Source organism: Seriola dumerili, unplaced genomic scaffold, assembly GCF_002260705.1.
Source record: "Seriola dumerili isolate Sdu_G_001 unplaced genomic scaffold, Sdu_1.0 BDQW01000003.1, whole genome shotgun sequence".
NCBI lineage: Eukaryota > Metazoa > Chordata > Actinopteri > Carangiformes > Carangidae > Seriola > Seriola dumerili.
Window position 1 is genome coordinate 9,817,442 of NW_019174258.1, and position 17,162 is coordinate 9,834,603.

General features: G+C 40.4%; 2 protein-coding genes across 5 annotated transcripts in view; one reads left to right on the plus strand and one right to left on the minus strand.

The window, feature by feature from the left end:
- Positions 1-1,917: 1,917 nt before the first annotated feature.
- Positions 1,918-11,736, plus strand: brd7 (bromodomain containing 7). Of its 2 annotated transcripts, none has more exons than XM_022740025.1 (17): positions 1,918-2,012; positions 2,406-2,599; positions 2,715-2,808; positions 2,899-2,956; positions 3,083-3,227; positions 3,523-3,633; positions 4,162-4,331; positions 5,795-5,909; positions 6,164-6,239; positions 6,585-6,692; positions 6,794-6,929; positions 8,154-8,268; positions 8,385-8,432; positions 9,202-9,289; positions 10,451-10,594; positions 11,252-11,392; positions 11,570-11,736. In XM_022740025.1, the coding sequence occupies exons 1-17, from the start codon at positions 1,964-1,966 to the stop codon at positions 11,641-11,643; spliced, it is 1,866 nt and encodes a 621-aa protein (XP_022595746.1). In that variant the 5' UTR covers positions 1,918-1,963; the 3' UTR covers positions 11,644-11,736. The 2 variants fall into 2 exon arrangements, with proteins under 2 accessions (XP_022595746.1, XP_022595755.1); XM_022740034.1 differs by having other exon boundaries at positions 8,157-8,268.
- Positions 11,737-11,794: 58 nt separating this feature from the next.
- The window catches only part of adcy7 (adenylate cyclase 7), a 55,998-nt gene continuing 50,630 nt past the window's right edge, over positions 11,795-17,162 (minus strand). For all 3 annotated transcript variants that reach the window (XM_022740063.1, XM_022740054.1, XM_022740047.1), the window contains 7 exons: positions 16,917-17,028; positions 16,541-16,699; positions 15,615-15,761; positions 15,273-15,380; positions 15,004-15,118; positions 13,758-13,882; positions 11,795-13,146 (listed from right to left, as the gene is read on the minus strand). In XM_022740063.1, the coding sequence (XP_022595784.1) occupies positions 13,000-13,146; positions 13,758-13,882; positions 15,004-15,118; positions 15,273-15,380; positions 15,615-15,761; positions 16,541-16,699; positions 16,917-17,028 (913 nt within the window). In that variant the 3' untranslated portion in view covers positions 11,795-12,999. The remainder of the gene's footprint in view (positions 13,147-13,757; positions 13,883-15,003; positions 15,119-15,272; positions 15,381-15,614; positions 15,762-16,540; positions 16,700-16,916; positions 17,029-17,162) is intronic.

Genomic DNA, 17,162 nt, shown 5'->3' on the forward strand with positions numbered 1-17,162 from the left:
CACTGTGTCTGTCTGTCATGTCGAGCACTGAAAACAGCTGCCTGCTGCAACCAAAATGATGCTATGAGCGCAGTGGGTTACCTAAAATAGTAAAGATGAAGGCTGCACAGCTATACAAGTTTAAACTCACTATAAAGCTCCGTAAAGATGGAGAACTGCAGATTTGGGTGATAATTCTCTGTAGTTTTGTCACAACAGAAAACCCTTTCACATTGTCACAATAGTTTCACATTGTTAGTTGACATATTGTATCAGTTATAGCAGCTTTAAGGCTGCTCTGACCTATACTTATAAATTAATAACAGATAAAATGAATTTGTTTAACATGAAAGTGGTCACTCGTAGTGACAATGAAGCTTTTTGTGTGTGTTGTATTTAATTTTGTTACTTTTGATTAAAGAGGTAAACACACTTCTACCACCCTCCCTCATTGAGTTGCCGGCTTACTGTCTGGGGACTATTTCTCTCACCCTTACTAAATTGAAATTTCACCCTTGAAATTTGTTGGCCTCATAATTAAAACTTTCTCCATAAGGATATCAGCTAGCTATCCTAAGGGTATGTAAAGATTGTACCATGGTGGTTGTAATGACACAGGTCAGGAGGTAATTCGTTGGGAATGGGTTTGCTTTGATAGGAGACTCAAACATCAACAGAGCTTCAGAATCACCTCTCCATCTGACGGCAGGAATGGCTGAAATGCTGGATTCAGTCAATCTTCATTCCTTTCAAACCTTCTGCCCCCGTCCTGCCCTCTTCATAAAACCTGGAATGTGCTTCAAAGAACGCACACTATCTTTCCTCTATGAATAAAACATCTGTCATTCATCAGCTGGTACAATATGTGCCAATTTAACGAAGCATAACAGCCCTGCAAGGCAGAGAAGCTCCAGACTGTACATTGTCCCTTGAAGCCCAGCCACAACCAAATGTCATCCGCCTCCTTTGGAGCTTAGTGTGGTTAATTTAAACAAGATTCAGTTCATTCATTTGTGAATTGAAATTGTAAAAAGACACCCTGTGTAAGCCAGTGAAAAAGTTTGCAATTCAGTACACCTTAAACACCTACCTTAAATACCTTTAACATAACTTAAAGGGCCACTGCATCAATTTCACACAACTTCAGTAAACTTAAGTCCAAAAAGAAAGAAAAACCCTGATGATGTGATCAGTTATCTTTGTCTCTGAGACTTCACATTTATAACTGAGGGCATGCATTTCAAACTGGACATAAAGCTTGAAAGATGTGGGCATTTTGGATGTGGGAGAAGTTTAACAAAAGAGGCTATTGAGATGTATTGAGGGAAATGTAGGCAATATAGCATTTATGGAGCTTGACATACACTGGGGACTAAATATCAGGATCTCTCGTGCTCCGCTGTTTCTATTTTGACAATTTGTCTTTTATTGCGTCATGTGCAAGCATCCCAACTTTGTTAAAGTACAATACTTATTAGCTACAGAACTTGCCCTGCATGTGTTGGTGCTGGGGTTGCTCCCCAAACATATATTTTTTTGTTTGTTTGTTTGTTTGTTTGTTTGTTTGTTTTGCCTTATTCTTACATTTGGGGACATGTATTCTGTAATATTGGCACAGATTGCAGGACTAGGAGCAAAGCTGGCCCAGGTGAGCTGATGGAGCTCTTTGTCATGATCAAAAGCGTTGGATAAATGATTACACCTGCGTGCTCTGATTGAAAGATGGTCTCGGTAACTGCTACAGCTCCCTGATGCTCCTTGTGCTCGCATAGAGGAGCTCTTCAGAAATACTGGTCGAAGTTTAATCCTGAACTTATTTTGCCCCCTACCGGCGAGAAGGGGGGCCGCATCACCCTACGTTACCACCGCCTCTCCGGCAGGTGGCGCTGTATGCCTGCATTGTTCGGCACAGTTTCCACTGTAGTACTTCCGCCACCACAGAGATCAGAGAGCAACCGGTCGGTGCCAGATCAAAATACAAACAATGGGCAAGAAGCACAAAAAACACAAGTCCGAAAAACACGGATATGAAGGTATTTCATTTGCAGAATGCTCAAGCACTTATTATTTTTTACTATTACTATTGATTTGTTTAACACAAAGGCTCGAATACTCTGTTTCGCGCTTGCTAGCCCTGTTAGCATAGTATTAGCCATCTGATAAGTTAGCCTGCTTACTGTTAAACAAAATATGGGACTGATTTAACTGTCTGTGTTCTGCATGTTTCTGTCTGTTTTCATACAAGTCGGTCGAAAAACAAAGTCGGCGATTTAAAAATATAATACAGGGTTAGCTGTAGCTTCTCTTACACGCCTGCTAGGTAAACTGACTAGCTGTTAGCGGCTATTTTTTGTAGCACTTGTCAGTTATCATGTAGTTAGCCACTGTTAGCTCATTGACGCCTCCTGTTGATTTTGTGCCCGCAGAGTACGGAGAGAGACCGCTGAAGCTGGTGCTAAAAGTGTCTGGAAACGAAGTGACGGCGGGAAGCTCGAGTCTGGACACATTTTACGACGAGCAGCCGGCGGAATACGACAAACCCAAAGACAAGAAAAAGAAAAAGAAGAAGGATAAAGAGAGGAGCTTTGGATCACCGGAGGATGACAGAGGAAAGAAAAAGGTAACCCTACTGTAGATTCTGTCCCCAAGATTGGGATAGTCAAGGATGTTGTAAGTAGCTGGCATGGATTTTCCTCATGCTAGGTTAAATTTAAAGAATGTTTTTGTAATGTTAGATGACAAAAAAGAAGAAAGGACAAGATGCAGATGGAGACGATGACAGAGAGCAGAGCAGAACTCCTATCCGTTCAGAGCTGGATAAACTGGAAGGTAGTCTCAAATCTCAGCTTCTTTGGGGTTTTGTACCATTTTGTACTTTCTTTTAACCCCTTTAACTTCTCTAACTTTTCTTACTTGCAGAGAAAGAACAGACTCCTCTGCAGGAAGCTTTGAACCAGCTCATCAGGCAGCTCCAAAGGTACATTATTGATCATTTATTGATACGAGGACGTTGTTGGGGACACCACTCTCTATATCTGTCTTTCTTTCTCTGTTTTTTGTGTAATAAATTTTATATAATAAATGCTGTTTGTTTTCTCTGTAGGAAAGACCCCAGTGCGTTCTTCTCGTTTCCAGTGACAGACCTCATTGCTCCGGGCTACTCTTCAATTATCAAGCGTCCTATGGATTTCAGTACAATGAAGGACAAAGTAAAGAAAGAGTGCTACCATTCATTGGATGAACTCAAGGTATCTCTCTGCACTGCACACAAGGTTTACTATAGACATACTCAAACAACAGGATAAATTTAAATAACTGCTAAGATCATGTTGGATTTCTGTCACAATAATAACAATAAGAGTCTCTTTCACAGAGAATAAAAGTAAATTATAATGTCATTAAAAATGTGCCACCTTAGCTATAGCGTGAGCCAAGGCATAAAGTTTGTCATTTAAACTAGAGTTTTACATTTCTTGAAAACATTTTCACATACAAATGCTGTTTTTTGTCAAATGTTTGATGTGGAACATGTTGTTAATGCAGGTGGATTTCAGGATCATGTGTGAAAACGCCATGGTTTACAACAAACATGAGACAATCTACCATAAAGCCGCTCGGAAACTGTTACACTCTGGAATGAAGATCCTGAGCCAGGTATGAAACTCAAGGTTCAGAGCAAGTAACTTCTTTAAGGAATTACACCAGCTGCATCGATTTGTCCTGTTTATTGTGATGTAAACATAGAATCTGACATTTTCCATTTGTTCCCAGTAGGACATTCAAATCAGTATTCACTAAATCATTCTGGGTGACTAGTTTTTTTTAAATAGCATTTTTTAATATGAAAAGTTTATTGTGCCATTATTTATATTTTTATTCTTTTTTTTTATTTGTGTGTATGCGATCAGTGTAAAGTGATAGAGTCTTCATGTCAACTGGCTTATTTGCCACCAGATGTCATTATTTAATCTCTACTCTCGAAGTGTAGCAGTGTTATTTGCTTTAAACTTCATACGAAGCTCTGGAGCAAAACTAAATGGCCTTGCTTTTGCACTGAACAACAGATGGGGGCAGCAGATGATTACATACAATACCGTCAGTACTACCAATGGGTTTTGTTTTTCTAATTATTTACTTTTCTTTCCTGATACTAATCAAAAAACTTTTTAATCTTTTCTGTAGGAGAGGCTGGACAGCCTGAAGCAGAGCATAGAGTTCATGTCTGGCCTCGACCCATCTGCCAAACAACCAGGGAAGTCTGAAGAACAAGGGGGCACCAGCCTTGACCAGAACAGAGAGGGTCCCATGACCACAGACACCAGCGAGAGCTCCCACACACCGGGCACACCCAGGTCCTTTAACCTGCTGACCTAAAATCTCATATATTACCTCTGCTCTGATTCTAGGAGGGCCCAGATTACAGTGTGAGGAATTTAAATAATAATCTTGTTTATGTATTCACTACATAAACCCCTTGACTCTCCATATTTTACATTATTCTAAAGTCTGTTAAAGATGTATGTGAGATCTCAGAGATCTCTTAAAGACATGTCATTTGAGAAATGGCCAAAATTAGTTTCTGATCTCGAACAGAAGAGAAGAATATTTTTGAAATATTTTCTCCACCTAACCACATTTACCAGCTTACCTGCCACAATGCCAGGTTTTTAAAACCAAAATAAAAGCTGACATTGTTGGTTACATGTCAACACAGGAAAAGTTGGGATAACTAAACTGCCAGAAATAATAATGCTGCACGTTGATTGAAGCCATTTCCAACTCGGTCATTTCCCAGTGACAACGTGAGTTTCAGTTTCTGTGAGTGTGTTTTTTTTTCTCTTTTTTTTTTTTTCTGACACTAAAGTAAATAAGTTTTCCACCGTGAAGCCAGTGGCTGAGAATGCAAGGAATGCCTCACAGCATGCTGGGTCTTGTTTTCTCTCATGGCTGTGCATCTTTGAAATCAGTGTATTGTTGCCCAGTGATGTAACAGAACCTGACGATTAAAATCATGTGTTAGATATGACTCAATGTCAGAGCAACAGACTGAGGAAAACCTTCACTGTGCTGATTTTCCTTAAGCTACTTGCTACCTTTACATCTTTATGCCTCTGCGCCAATGGAGACATTATGTTCTCAGGTTGTCTGTCCATCTGTCTGTCTGTACGTACGTCCATCCCATTCTTGTGAATGCAACATCTCAGTAACACCTTGAATGAATTTTTTCAAATTTGGTACAGTCACTTGGACTCAAGGATGAACTGATTAGAATTTGATTGTCAAAGGTCAAGGTCACTGTGACCTCACAAAACACGGTTTTCGCCATAACTCACGATTTCATATGCTAATTATGACACAATTTAACACAAATGTCTAAAAGGATGAAATTATGAAGTGTTGACATTTTAAATCCAAATGATCAAAGGTCAACTTCTCTGTGACATCATAATGTTCTGCAAAAACACCCCTGGACATTATTCAGCACTGTAACTGTAGATTGTGACCATATTTCGTGCAACTTGTCTGGCAGAGGCATACAGCAGCGAGGTGGTAATTCTAGTGTTAAAGAAGATGCCGCGTATAAAATCTTGATGGTGCTTACTGATGTCGAAAAAAAGCTTAGAGAGATTAAAGATTATTAGAGAAATGAAAGGTGAACGGAGGCGTTTAATAAGCAGAGAAGTTCATACATATTTCCTCCCTGCAGTATTTTGCTGCTATGTTCATGCTATTTAGGCTCGACACAAAGGAAGAAAAACCTTTTCATTCACGGTCAAAGTGTCTTTCAGTCTTTCAATTTGTGTTTCGTTTGCAGACAGGACAAGGACTCCAAGGATGAAGCAGCAAAGGCAGAGAAAGAGCTGGAGGAAATCCGCAAGGTCATCCAGGAGTCTGGAGGAAAGCTGTCTAACAGAGTGCTGCAGTGTGATGTGAGAAAGCAGGGTTAAACTGAAGATTTCTTTTGGTCAAATGGACATATTCGCCAATAAAAATATGACCCTTTCAAAATGATGGCATGAAAAGAAAAGAAGCTAATTGTAAGGCCATCAGTTGAGTGGAGTTCTTTTAGTCCTGTAGGGGTTTCATTATTTTTGACGTGTTTGCCTCTAAATGTGAGGTTCTCATACATTTTTATTGGTCTTTCCTGCCATTGAGCCTTACTCAAAATTTATTTGTTGTATAGTTGGAGTTTGCGAGACGGAAGACTGATGGCTCCACCACTTTGGCGATCCTTAACCCAGCAGAACTAGCAGCAGGAGGTAAGTCAATCTGAACCTTAATAAAGATCTAATAAACCTTAATTTAACTTAATCACTGGTTCCAGCTTTGGAAATGAGGATATTTGGTGGTTTTCTTACCTTTCTATGATTGTGATTTTGGAGTGTTGCTTGAACAAAAACTAATTGTAGATGTTACTTTGGACTCTGGGAAACTGTTATGGACATGTTTCACTATTTTCAGGCATTTTAAGGACCAACAATTGATGAAGAATATAATTGGCAAACTCATCGATAATGAAAATAATTTTTGCTTGCAGCCATTGATAATAAAAAAAAAAAAAAAAACTCATGAAATCCGTTAAAATATAATGTTTCCTGTTCCAGATGTTGGTTACTGTCCTGTGAAACTGGGCATGATGTCCAACCGGCTGCAGAGTGGTGTGAACACCTTGCAGGGCTTCAGGGAGGACAAGAGGAACAGGATTACTCCAGGTACTCCATTGTGATGACTTCATGTGTTAAGAGAACTAACATCAGATTTTAGTGTACATCACTAATGATGAGCCGTCCTGTTTGTAAAACACTTTCCACAGTGTCCTACATGAACTATGGACCCTTCACCTCCTACGCACCCACCTACGACTCAAGCTTCGCTAACATCAGCAAGGAGGACTCTGACCTTATCTATTCTTTCTATGGAGAGGAGTCCAGTCTGCAGGGTTCAGACAGGTATGTACAGTATGACCAAAAACACACTCGAGCTCAGTGGCATTTACACAAAACGTCACTTGAGGCATTCCTGGCTGATTACCTCGCAGATGTTTTCACTGAGTTTACTGAGTCTGGAGCAGCTGTCAGCTGTAGACTGGGCCTCAACCTGACTTCAGTTCTTAAACTTTAAAAAAAGCTTCTTTCTGTCAGTTATCTCATGGTTTTCTGTGCTGCAGGGCACTCACTGTACCATTGGCTTGCACTTTATGTCTATGGAGATGCAAAGTGATCCACATTAAATAAAAAAGTGAATAACTAGGAAATAATCACATGAATGAATTGCATGAAATGAATCGTTTAAGAAAATGTTAAAAATCAAATCATTGGTGTAAAATTTAATTTTGTCCTTTATTTCATTATAGGTGTTTTATAGGACTTCTTATATATATTTTTTATTTTTTTGGTAAGACATTTTTTATTTCAAAATGCCCTCAAAAACCGCTACCAGATGTAGCCAGTTAGCACCTGTTAGCTTGAGCTATAAGGTCAAATTAATCCTGAATCAGTTATGAAACTGCTGTAAATAAACACAGACACAGAACGTAACATCCTTTATTTATGTAGCGTAACAAAGCTGCACATGCTGTCTAGCTAGCTGGTAAACTAGCTAGGTAGCTTTCAGAATTACCATTGACATTGTCGTTGCTCGAGCTAACAGATCCTAACTGGCTAAATCTGGTAGCACTTTTTTGAGCTTGCTAGTGTAAAAGTAGCAGGGGACATGTGACAGAAGAACAGAAGACTATTCCGCTTTTTTTGTGTGAGGTTGTCAACTAACGTGCCTCATAAGATAAGACATGCTGCTGTGTATGAGTTTGTTTTTCATTGTGTGTGTTGAATCACTGTGACAGGAACTGTTACTGCTTGGTCATTGTCTCTTGTGTCGTCTGCTCAGTCTTTTATTTCTCTTCATAGAAAATCACACTGTCACTTTGTTTTCATGTATGAAAATATGTAATTATTGTCAGAAGCATATTTTTCTTTCTTAGAGTGTGTAGGAGGTTCAGTTGCAATAAGTGTCAGCAGAGTCAATAGCAACTTCTCATTATGCTTGGCCAACAAAGTGATTCTGATTTTAACCTTGTTGCTGCTGCGTGTGTGTGTGTGTGTGTGTGTGTGTGTGTGTGTGTGTGTGTGTGTGTGTGTGTGTGTGTGTGTGTGTGTGTGTGTGTGTGTGTTTAGCAGCTTGTCAGACTTTCTGGCCAAATCAGACGAGTACGTGTACAAGCTGGCAGACAATCTCCTGGATGCAATGACGAACGGAGAGCATTCAAAAACCCTGAAGGAGACAGAGGCAGTAAGCAGTTACTGTGATATCTGAACTGATCCATTTACTACTGACTTTAACAGCTCTGGATCAAATCTCAGTTTACTGAATCAGTTATGCTTTTTCTGTCTTTTCTGCCTCTCCAGCATGTGGATGAGCCAGCAAATACACAAGAGGACAAGGGGGACAATGAGGTAAGACACTGGAGTCGATCTGGAGCTGGATTTCAGATTGAACACCTGTTGTGTCCCCAGTGATAAGCAGCCCTCCCCCACTGCACATTACGAATGGAAATGGATATCGAGTTTATAATGAGAAATTTCAGCGTGTGCTATAAAACATAGAACTGGAGCCATTCGGCCTCATCAGTGTTTGATGTGATGTTTGGAGGAGCAGTTCCCACTGTGCGTTGTTTCACTGTAAAGCACGTTCTTGCATAACACCTCATGTGTGGATGCTTAATTTCATTTTGTCAGTATAGATGGCGCTTGCAGATGGCTGCTGCATCAACCAGCTGTGTCAACATAGCAGGGGCCTGCGTTTAGCTTTGATCCATCCACGCATGGAAAGAACATTTCCCCTCCAAACACAGCGGTGCTGTTCGCTAAAGGCCCGCTGGTGGAGAATTTGGAGAGGCCCATGTTTTCTTTCAGTGCCCGCTGGCAGGCGCGGCTGAATCGCTCCTCAGAGCAGCGGAGGAAACCAGAGCACAGGCCCCTCCGTCAGGCACACAGCAACCCTCTGTCCTGGCTGTTTGCTGTTCTTGGCCGCTCTCCAGTTTATTCTCATCCCCTGCTCGGGTGTTGCAGCTTTTCATCAGATTTAATTTTATTGGCGCAAAGTCGCAGCGTGTCTAAAGAGGCTTCAAAGGTCCTGGATGTTCCCTTGAAGCGTCAGCTGTCCAATGAGAAATGCATTTTTCTACTCTGACTAAACATGTTGTTTCCCCTCCATCTCTTGTAGGTAGCTGAACCTGAAGCATCTAAGTGCAGCAGGCTCAACTCCCTGTGCTCAGCTGCAGGCCTGCAGATGGCTGAGGAGCTCTCTGGAGGTAAAACTTCTGACACATAGTTTTTTTAAATTTAGGGATGCAGTTAATAATTACATGCAGTTAATGTATTTATTAGTTTTTTTCATTTTAAGATAGGTTCACAATTTTTTAAGTCTAATGTAATATAACACACACATGCCGCCACATTGTGTGATCCCCCTGTCCATATGAACCCTGAAAAAAAATTTCACATATTCTGTTTCAAAATGTCAAAAGTTCAGCTGAAACTAATACGAAGCTTCAGCAATGTGACTTTGTCAAAATGAGTGAGTGTCTTTTTCTCTGTAGCACAGAATTCTCCCTTTTGTCCCCACAAATAGTGTTTTCTTGCTGAGCGTCTTTTACACTGACTGAGCTCTAACATTGGAGTGGCATCAGTAAGAGATCACTTCAAAGCTCGTGTGGACAGGAGGAACAGTTACAACTTTAACACTGTAGAGCTTTCAAAACCATATGGGCATGTGGTCCATATGTGGTTAAGACGGACTTGAAACTGTGTAGTCTATAAAATGTCAGAAAATAATGAAAAATTCTGGTGACAGCCTCAGATTGCTTTTCTTTTGTCCGACCACATTTTCAGATGTAAAACAGAGAAAAACAGCAAATCCTCACTTTAAAGAAGCTGGAAACAGAGTGTTGCTTTTCGAATTATCAAAATTGTACCAGCTTTATTTTCTTTTGATTCACTTAATGTAATTTAAAAAAAAATTTCACCTTCATTTACATTGCACATCAAAGTAATTTCACATTGCAGTTTTATGTAAACTAAAGTATAAACCTGTCACATAACAGCCCACTGTCATGGAAGATCACAGATATGATCTTCCCACATCTGGTCAGCCCTGACTGCTTTCTCTGTGCATGAAAGGATTATGGGAACAAAGAAATTTCTGCTGCCACTTAGCTAATTCAAAACAAACAAACAAAAACAACCCCCATCTGAAGCAGCTGGATGGCTCAGCATTCTCAGGTATAAATGTAACTGTAAGACTGAGGGGTCCATCACCAGGGCTCAGAAAGAATGGCTTTATTGTCGTGGATGTGTGTAACCAAGAACAGCAGAAGTTAGCACAAGGTAACTGGAGGAACGCAGAGGAGGTGTTAACTGTGTATGTGTCGGTGTGTTGTCCGTCTGTCACCCACCTCCCCTATCTGTCACAGAGGCCCTGCACTTCCAGCGGAAACTGGATGAGACTACAAAGCTGCTGCGCAACTTGCAGGAAGCACAGAAGGAGCGTCTGAGTGCCAAGCAGCCTCCGAACATGATCTGCTTGCTGGCCCCGACTGCCAAGGAGCTGGAGCTGGGTAAGAGCCTCTCAGTGCAGGCACCTTCCTCACCTTCAGCTGCAGACCTCTAACAACACTTTCACGTTTTTAATGGCCATCCTGCACAGATGTGGTTTGTCTTTTAGACAGTGACATTGACCTCGTTCCCAGTGATGTCATGGTTGAAATGGCAGTTTTGTGTTTTCAATTTCTGGGTGTTGAATATTTGTACTACTGTTTTGACCTGTGCTTAGAGTTTACTTTGGCTAAGCTGGCTAATGCTGCTCAAACTACACTTCATTTTTGTACAGAATAAACAAAGATACAACATGCTAACTTGTGAGCTTTAGAGATGCTGCTAGGTGGATTTTGGACAGAGCCAGGGTAGCTTTTCCCCCCTTTTCACTCTTTATGCTAAGCTAACAGGTTGCTAGTTCTAGCTACATATTTAGCATACAGATATCAACCTTCTTGTCTAAAACTAATAAGCACATTCAGCAAATGTTGGACTATTCTTTTAACATGACAGAACTTCCGGTGGAAGAATATTCTGGCTATCGGTTGAATCAATAGCAAAAAAAAAAAAAACAGCTAAAATGAGATTATCTTGGATAACCTCTTCTCAAAATAAAAATTACACAAAGCTTTATCTCATTTCCTGCTGTCTTCATAATGTTCCTTTTCTTGCCTTCACAGCTGAGAAGGTGACTGGGAACCTGGCCGAGCTGACTGGCCAAGTGGCGCCGTGTGATGTCAGCAGCATCTACGGCATTAGGAAGGCCATGGGCATCGCTGTACCTCCAGAACCCCCTGAGCCCTTCATAGACCTCACTACAGGTAAAACACCTGATACAACCTGGTACAAACAAGCTTCTCTTCTGCAAACATGTAACCTGTGGGATATGCAGTTTTTAATTTAAATATTTTAACATCCCTGACTGCCTAATTTAACCTTACAAATACTGTGCATTTCAGCTACGACATAGCACCTAATATATTTGTCAATGTTTTCAGTGCAGGAGATGGCTGAACCAATGGAGGCCTTGTCCACTTGTCAAGATGCAGTTCCGGTTGTCGCTGTAAAATGACATTTCAACCACCCTCATTCAGTTTAGTAATTTAAGTTTTGTACAAACTTTTGTGTGACATTTGTATGCATTTCAATCAATAAACCATTTTTTTTTATATATAGAAACCTTGGCTCTTGTGAAGCACTACACAACAAACCACAGACTTAGGAAAACATTTATTACATTCTGTAGCTGTACAAAATTCAATATCACATTTGTTCACACAAAGGCCAATACATTATTATTATGTAACCACAATTACAGACAAGTTGGTGGTCTCAAAAGGTAAGGCCACGAGACAAATTAAGTTTTCAGAGGCACAGAGAGCGATCCAGATCGGGTCAGATGATCACATCTGAGCTGGAGCCAGAAAAAACATTCACAGCAGGCAGATAGTTGGATCACACAGACTGAGGACACCGAGGAGAGTGTCATAGGTTTCCCGCATTGCAGCATATTTGCAGACAGGCAGCTAAAGACACTGAAAACTGTTTTCTTATCTGAGCAGAATAAACATTTAACAGATGGCATACATACAGCACACAGATTTGTCTTCCTCCTCTTGAAACACAGCAAATATCTTGTCGTATATATTACTTGGGCCAAACTGCACAGCTGGAACCTAAAAGAGCTTCACGTAAAGAGTTGTTAAACCTAAACTTATGTCGCAATCAAAGGTGCTGAGGATACATTAATTTTAGGATTTGTAGCTTGGCCAGAAAGTGAAACTTACTTTTTGTTGTCTGAATATGTCTTGCAGAAAGAAGAAAGAAAATAGCTTTTCTATATCTACTGTACAGCCTGTTCCTGACATTGAAACAGCTCTGTCCAACCGCCTCACATATATCTTGCTCATTACACAGTAACAGAGCAGAGTGTCCATCCCTTCTAAAACAGGAAAACTAGATAGGTTTCACATTATGATCCAAACAGAATCCATTGTTTTGTTTTCATAGGACCAAACAGGTCTTCAAAAATACATAACTGTATTTGGCATTAGTACAATATACATCTTTTCTTTCACAAACAACATCTAAGTTAAAGACAGAAAAAAAGGTACAAAAGTGACTGATCATTGGATGTGAATGTGTTTGTGAATAGAAAAAGATGGTGATTGTTCGTACTGACCATCTCTCCATCATGACCGCCACATCCTGATCTGACAAAAAGGGTCCCAAGCAGAGAGTTCAATGTCACATCCACCACACAGCGTGGCGGCAGTCCATAATACTCCTCAGTATTTTCATTCAGCAACGTCACTGGAACATAGCTGTATTACAGTCACATCTGTCTCAACACTTGTGTGCAGGAGCTTGTAAACTCTGACTCGAGCATGAGCCTATCTCCAGTTCTGTTGACTGTGGAGGCCCAGCCTCAGCTCAGCCCCATACCTTGCTGCTTGCTCATGTCGGTACACACAAAGAAGGTTTTTAGCTCCCCTTTCCCCTTGACATTGATAAATCCTCGACACTCGCACGAGTATCCCAGCTTCTGTAGCACGGCGGACGTTTCCTCTGTTACCTGGAAGTAGTCACAAAAAAATTATGCGCAAATACAGCTAAGAAAAGTCCAATTTAAACAGCTAATTTATAACTTTTTTCTTAATAGTTACAGACTTCATCATAAAACTCAAATGAAATTATATGGTCCCAAATAACACCTGAATTTTCTTAATGAATGCATGTATCAATTTCCAACTTCATTATGACAGCATTACACTGCAGCTATGGTAGTATTAGATGACAGCCAATAGCAGAGGCAAAGTAATTCAAGTAGTTTCTCAAGTTAAAGCATGAATTGCTTTGAATTCACAAGTAAAGGGGACACACCAGTGCACAAAGTGCAGTTTCAGGGAAAAGGTAAATAAAATGTTCATCTCATGAGAGGTTCTTATGACTGGCTGAGGATGGGGAGTTTTTTTTGTTGCTGTTGAGATGGATCGATTAAAAAAAATCAAATCTGGGCCAAAGTCAGAAATTGGATCTTTGTAAATCCAGCCATGATTGTGTTGAGATTTGTAATAGAAAGCTAAGAAGCTGCAACTATGTGAGAAGTGACCTATTGCTGTTTGACCTTTAAGAACACCATATGAAACACTGCTGTCTGCCTTTGTTGGACTGTGCTGAATGTACCTGGATCTTTCCGAGCTCCCCGGTGCTCTCCATCCTGCTGGCTACATTGACCGTGTTGCCCCAGATGTCATACTGAGGCTTCCTCGCCCCGATCACTCCAGCTATCACTGGGCCATGATTAATGCCTGTGGAAGAACAAACAAGAGTGCACCACCCAAAATTTAACTCTGTATTTATGGTGTAATGTCCATGTGGAGAATTTACAGAGAAAGTGACACAACATGTCAAGGTCACAAATGAGATTCATCCATCTACAGACCTCGCCCAGTAGAGGTGGAGATGATCCATAAAAAGGTAAAATGTCAGCCAGAATGAAAAACATTATTCATTACTACAAAGCAATCTTTTTTGTCAAGGACATGAGCCAGCAAAAGGACAAATTGAAATAGTTGAAAAAGGTTTGACAATATTTTATCAGGGATTTTTAAAACTGCAAACATCAAATTCCTCTGTGAAAACCCAGGCAAAGAAATGTAACAATTCACTGCATCTATCAAGAAGTTTGAGTGATAAAAGTGTGAGAAGAAATCTGTTTCACAGATAATCATGTCACTGAACACATTACGTAAGTATATGATAACACCATAAAAAGTGTGTCCCTTTATTTGATGGAGCCCGCCACCAAAGTTGTGGCTGCTCAGTACAAAAGGTCTGTGCCAAACACTAATTGCTTTTTTAATAAACACATATTTCAAGAGCAGAAGGTAGTGTGTTTTGTTTCAGTTACAACATGTTCAGACACAGCTGCTGATAAGGACAGTAATCTGTTAAAGACGGTTTATTCCACTCAGCTTGAGTTTCAGTGTTTATGCCTTATGTAAGTTTTTATCTCCAAAGAAATGTAAATGTTTTAACCAAAACTTTTATCCAAGTTTTTGTCTGCTCAGATTCAACTGTCTGGGAATAACTGTGTCAGGACTGCAGACACAACACACACACTCTCAAACGGGTTCTGTCTCTATCTCTTGGTTTGACTTTAACATTTATTATATATATATATATATATATATATGCATTGTTTGATGTACTGGTTAACCACAGTAATTTCTCCTTAGCATACAAACAACCACAGCTGATACAACAGATTTCTGTCAAAGGTGACAGCTTATAAAGATGGGTTCACTTTGATAAGACTGTTACATTAATGTCAATCATGCAGAGAAACCTGTTGGATTGTTGAGTTGGGCCAATCAGAGCGGGATACATCGCAGTGTTCAGTCAATGAAAGGCAGCAGAGCTCACTCACCCACACGGAGCCTGAAGCTATTGAAGGAATGTCTGTTGATGCCGTCCAACTTGCCGATCAGAGCGATGGCAAACTCCACCATGTTCCCTATCTGGGCCTGTTGCCTCTCTATGTCCTGGAAGAACACAATCAGAGCTATGTCATTCCACTGCCTCATTATGACTGCGTTATGTTTTTTTTTTTTTTTTGTATTGATGATTGCTGAGAAACACTTAACAGAGCCGATCTGACCCTGGTCTGACCCAGGTCTGAAGCAGTAGCTACTCCACCTGATTGTTCTCCTGACCAGGCGTCCCACTAAGCCCAGCAGCAGCCATGTAAGTGCTGCCAATTGTCTTGATCTTCTCCACACCACTGAACTTTGGCTTGGACAGCAGCTGTTGGGTTAGAGGACAACAAAATAAGTCAATGTGTATATGTAGAAACTTCATCATTTACAGTACTTGCTCCTGCTGGCATTTACACTGCAGGGATTTAGCTAGATAATAATACTGTTTCAGCACAATGGTAACCAATTACATAAACAGAGCTACTGATAACAGACATAGCTGTCATGTATCACAGAGAAGGATGAGGTTGACAGAGAGCATTTCCTTCTTTGTCTTCCTGACCTCGTCAAAGTCGGCGATGATCTCGTTGAGCAGCCTCAAGCATTCCAGGCCCTCCTTGTTGATATCACACTCAGTGTAAAACTCTTTGAAATCCGGCACCGAGGCAAACATCACACACACACAGTCATACGACTTGTAGTAGAGGTCCTGTTGGGAAAAACCCCAAATATAAAATGAACAGTTAATAGTTTTACCAAGGAGGAGAATGACAGTGTTCCGCTTTAAGGTTTTAGGTATAAGTGATATTTTCAGACAGACTTCCTGTAACTACAGCAACTCACAGTTTCGGGCTGAATTCTTAAGCTCATAATAGTAAAGGAAACTCAAGACAAATGCTGCACCAAACTCAAGATGCAGCACTACCTTTCATAAATCCCCACACAAGATAATTCCTGTCAACCAGTGTCACCCAAGTAAAACGACATTTGCTTCAACATAGTCACCACGACACTGGAAGCCATCAAAGCACAGAGCCGCTTCTGACAAACACTGTTTGCAAATATGCCCAGTATGGTGTGCCAGTGTCATTTTAACCTTTACAATCAAGTCATTGTCAGTGATAATCTGATAACCTCATGAGTAAACAGTCGGCACAATAAATAAGTGCAGTATCATGTTCCACTGAGGGGCAAAACATTCCTTCTGCTTGTGCCTACTACTTATTTTCTTTCTTTTTTCTGTCTTATCTTTTTTAAAACTGTTGTTGCTCTACTGGCCAAATGTCCTCTCAGAGATTAGTGAAACTTTTTCCTCATCTTAGAAGTTACACAATATTTTGGAAACACCCAAACATCACAGGAAACATCTTCATTTTTCTATGTTAAAAATGTAAAGCTGTACTGATCCATACTGAACTTTGCATAAGCAAGTCATGGCTGTAGTATTGTTAATTCGCCATTAAAGAAATAGAGTGGGTGGCATCTCACCTCGTTCTTTTTATTCTCCCCAACAAACAGCGCTGCCACGTGGGCCGGCAGCACGTTCTCTAGCAGAAGGCGGTTCAGGTTCTCCCTGGTCTCGATCTCGTCCTGCTCTGTGTGGTTCTTGTACTTTAGTAGGAAGTCTTGGCGGAAGCAGGACTCATTCTAGTAAGACAGAAACACAGTGAGTTTAGAGCAGACAACAAAGAAAACCAGAACTTAAAACTGTTTTAATTTGAATTTTCCTGGATTTCTTGCAGGTGTAGATAAAGTCATGATGGGCTCTTATATGAATGTGAATTTGTGGGTTCCATTTACACACCTTTTATGTTTCTAATCTGAAGAAATGAAATAAGGAGGAAGATGCAAAGAGTGTCATTACCTGTTGTGCAATGATGACCATAGTAACCAGGAACAAGGTGATGTATATGCAACTCATCACCTGGGGGTGTTTCACCAGCCCTATCCATCTCAGGATGGATTCATCTTCTCTGCTGTAGAACAAACAGGAACATTTACGCCTGGACTTCACTTTGAGTTACATATTTCACACATGATCATTCACAGTAAATGGGAATTAATAACTCATGTCTTTCTAAGGAAACTTTTAACCACTAGCACCCTCATT

Coding starts and splice junctions, on each gene's coding strand:
- brd7 (XM_022740025.1), top strand. CDS start 1,964: ATGGGCAAGAAGCACAAAAAACACAAGTCCGAAAAACACGGATATGAA. Junction 4,332..5,794: donor CACACACCGGGCACACCCAG/GTCCTTTAACCT, acceptor TTTCGTTTGCAG/ACAGGACAAGGACTCCAAGG. Junction 6,693..6,793: donor GAGGAACAGGATTACTCCAG/GTACTCCATTGT, acceptor CACTTTCCACAG/TGTCCTACATGAACTATGGA.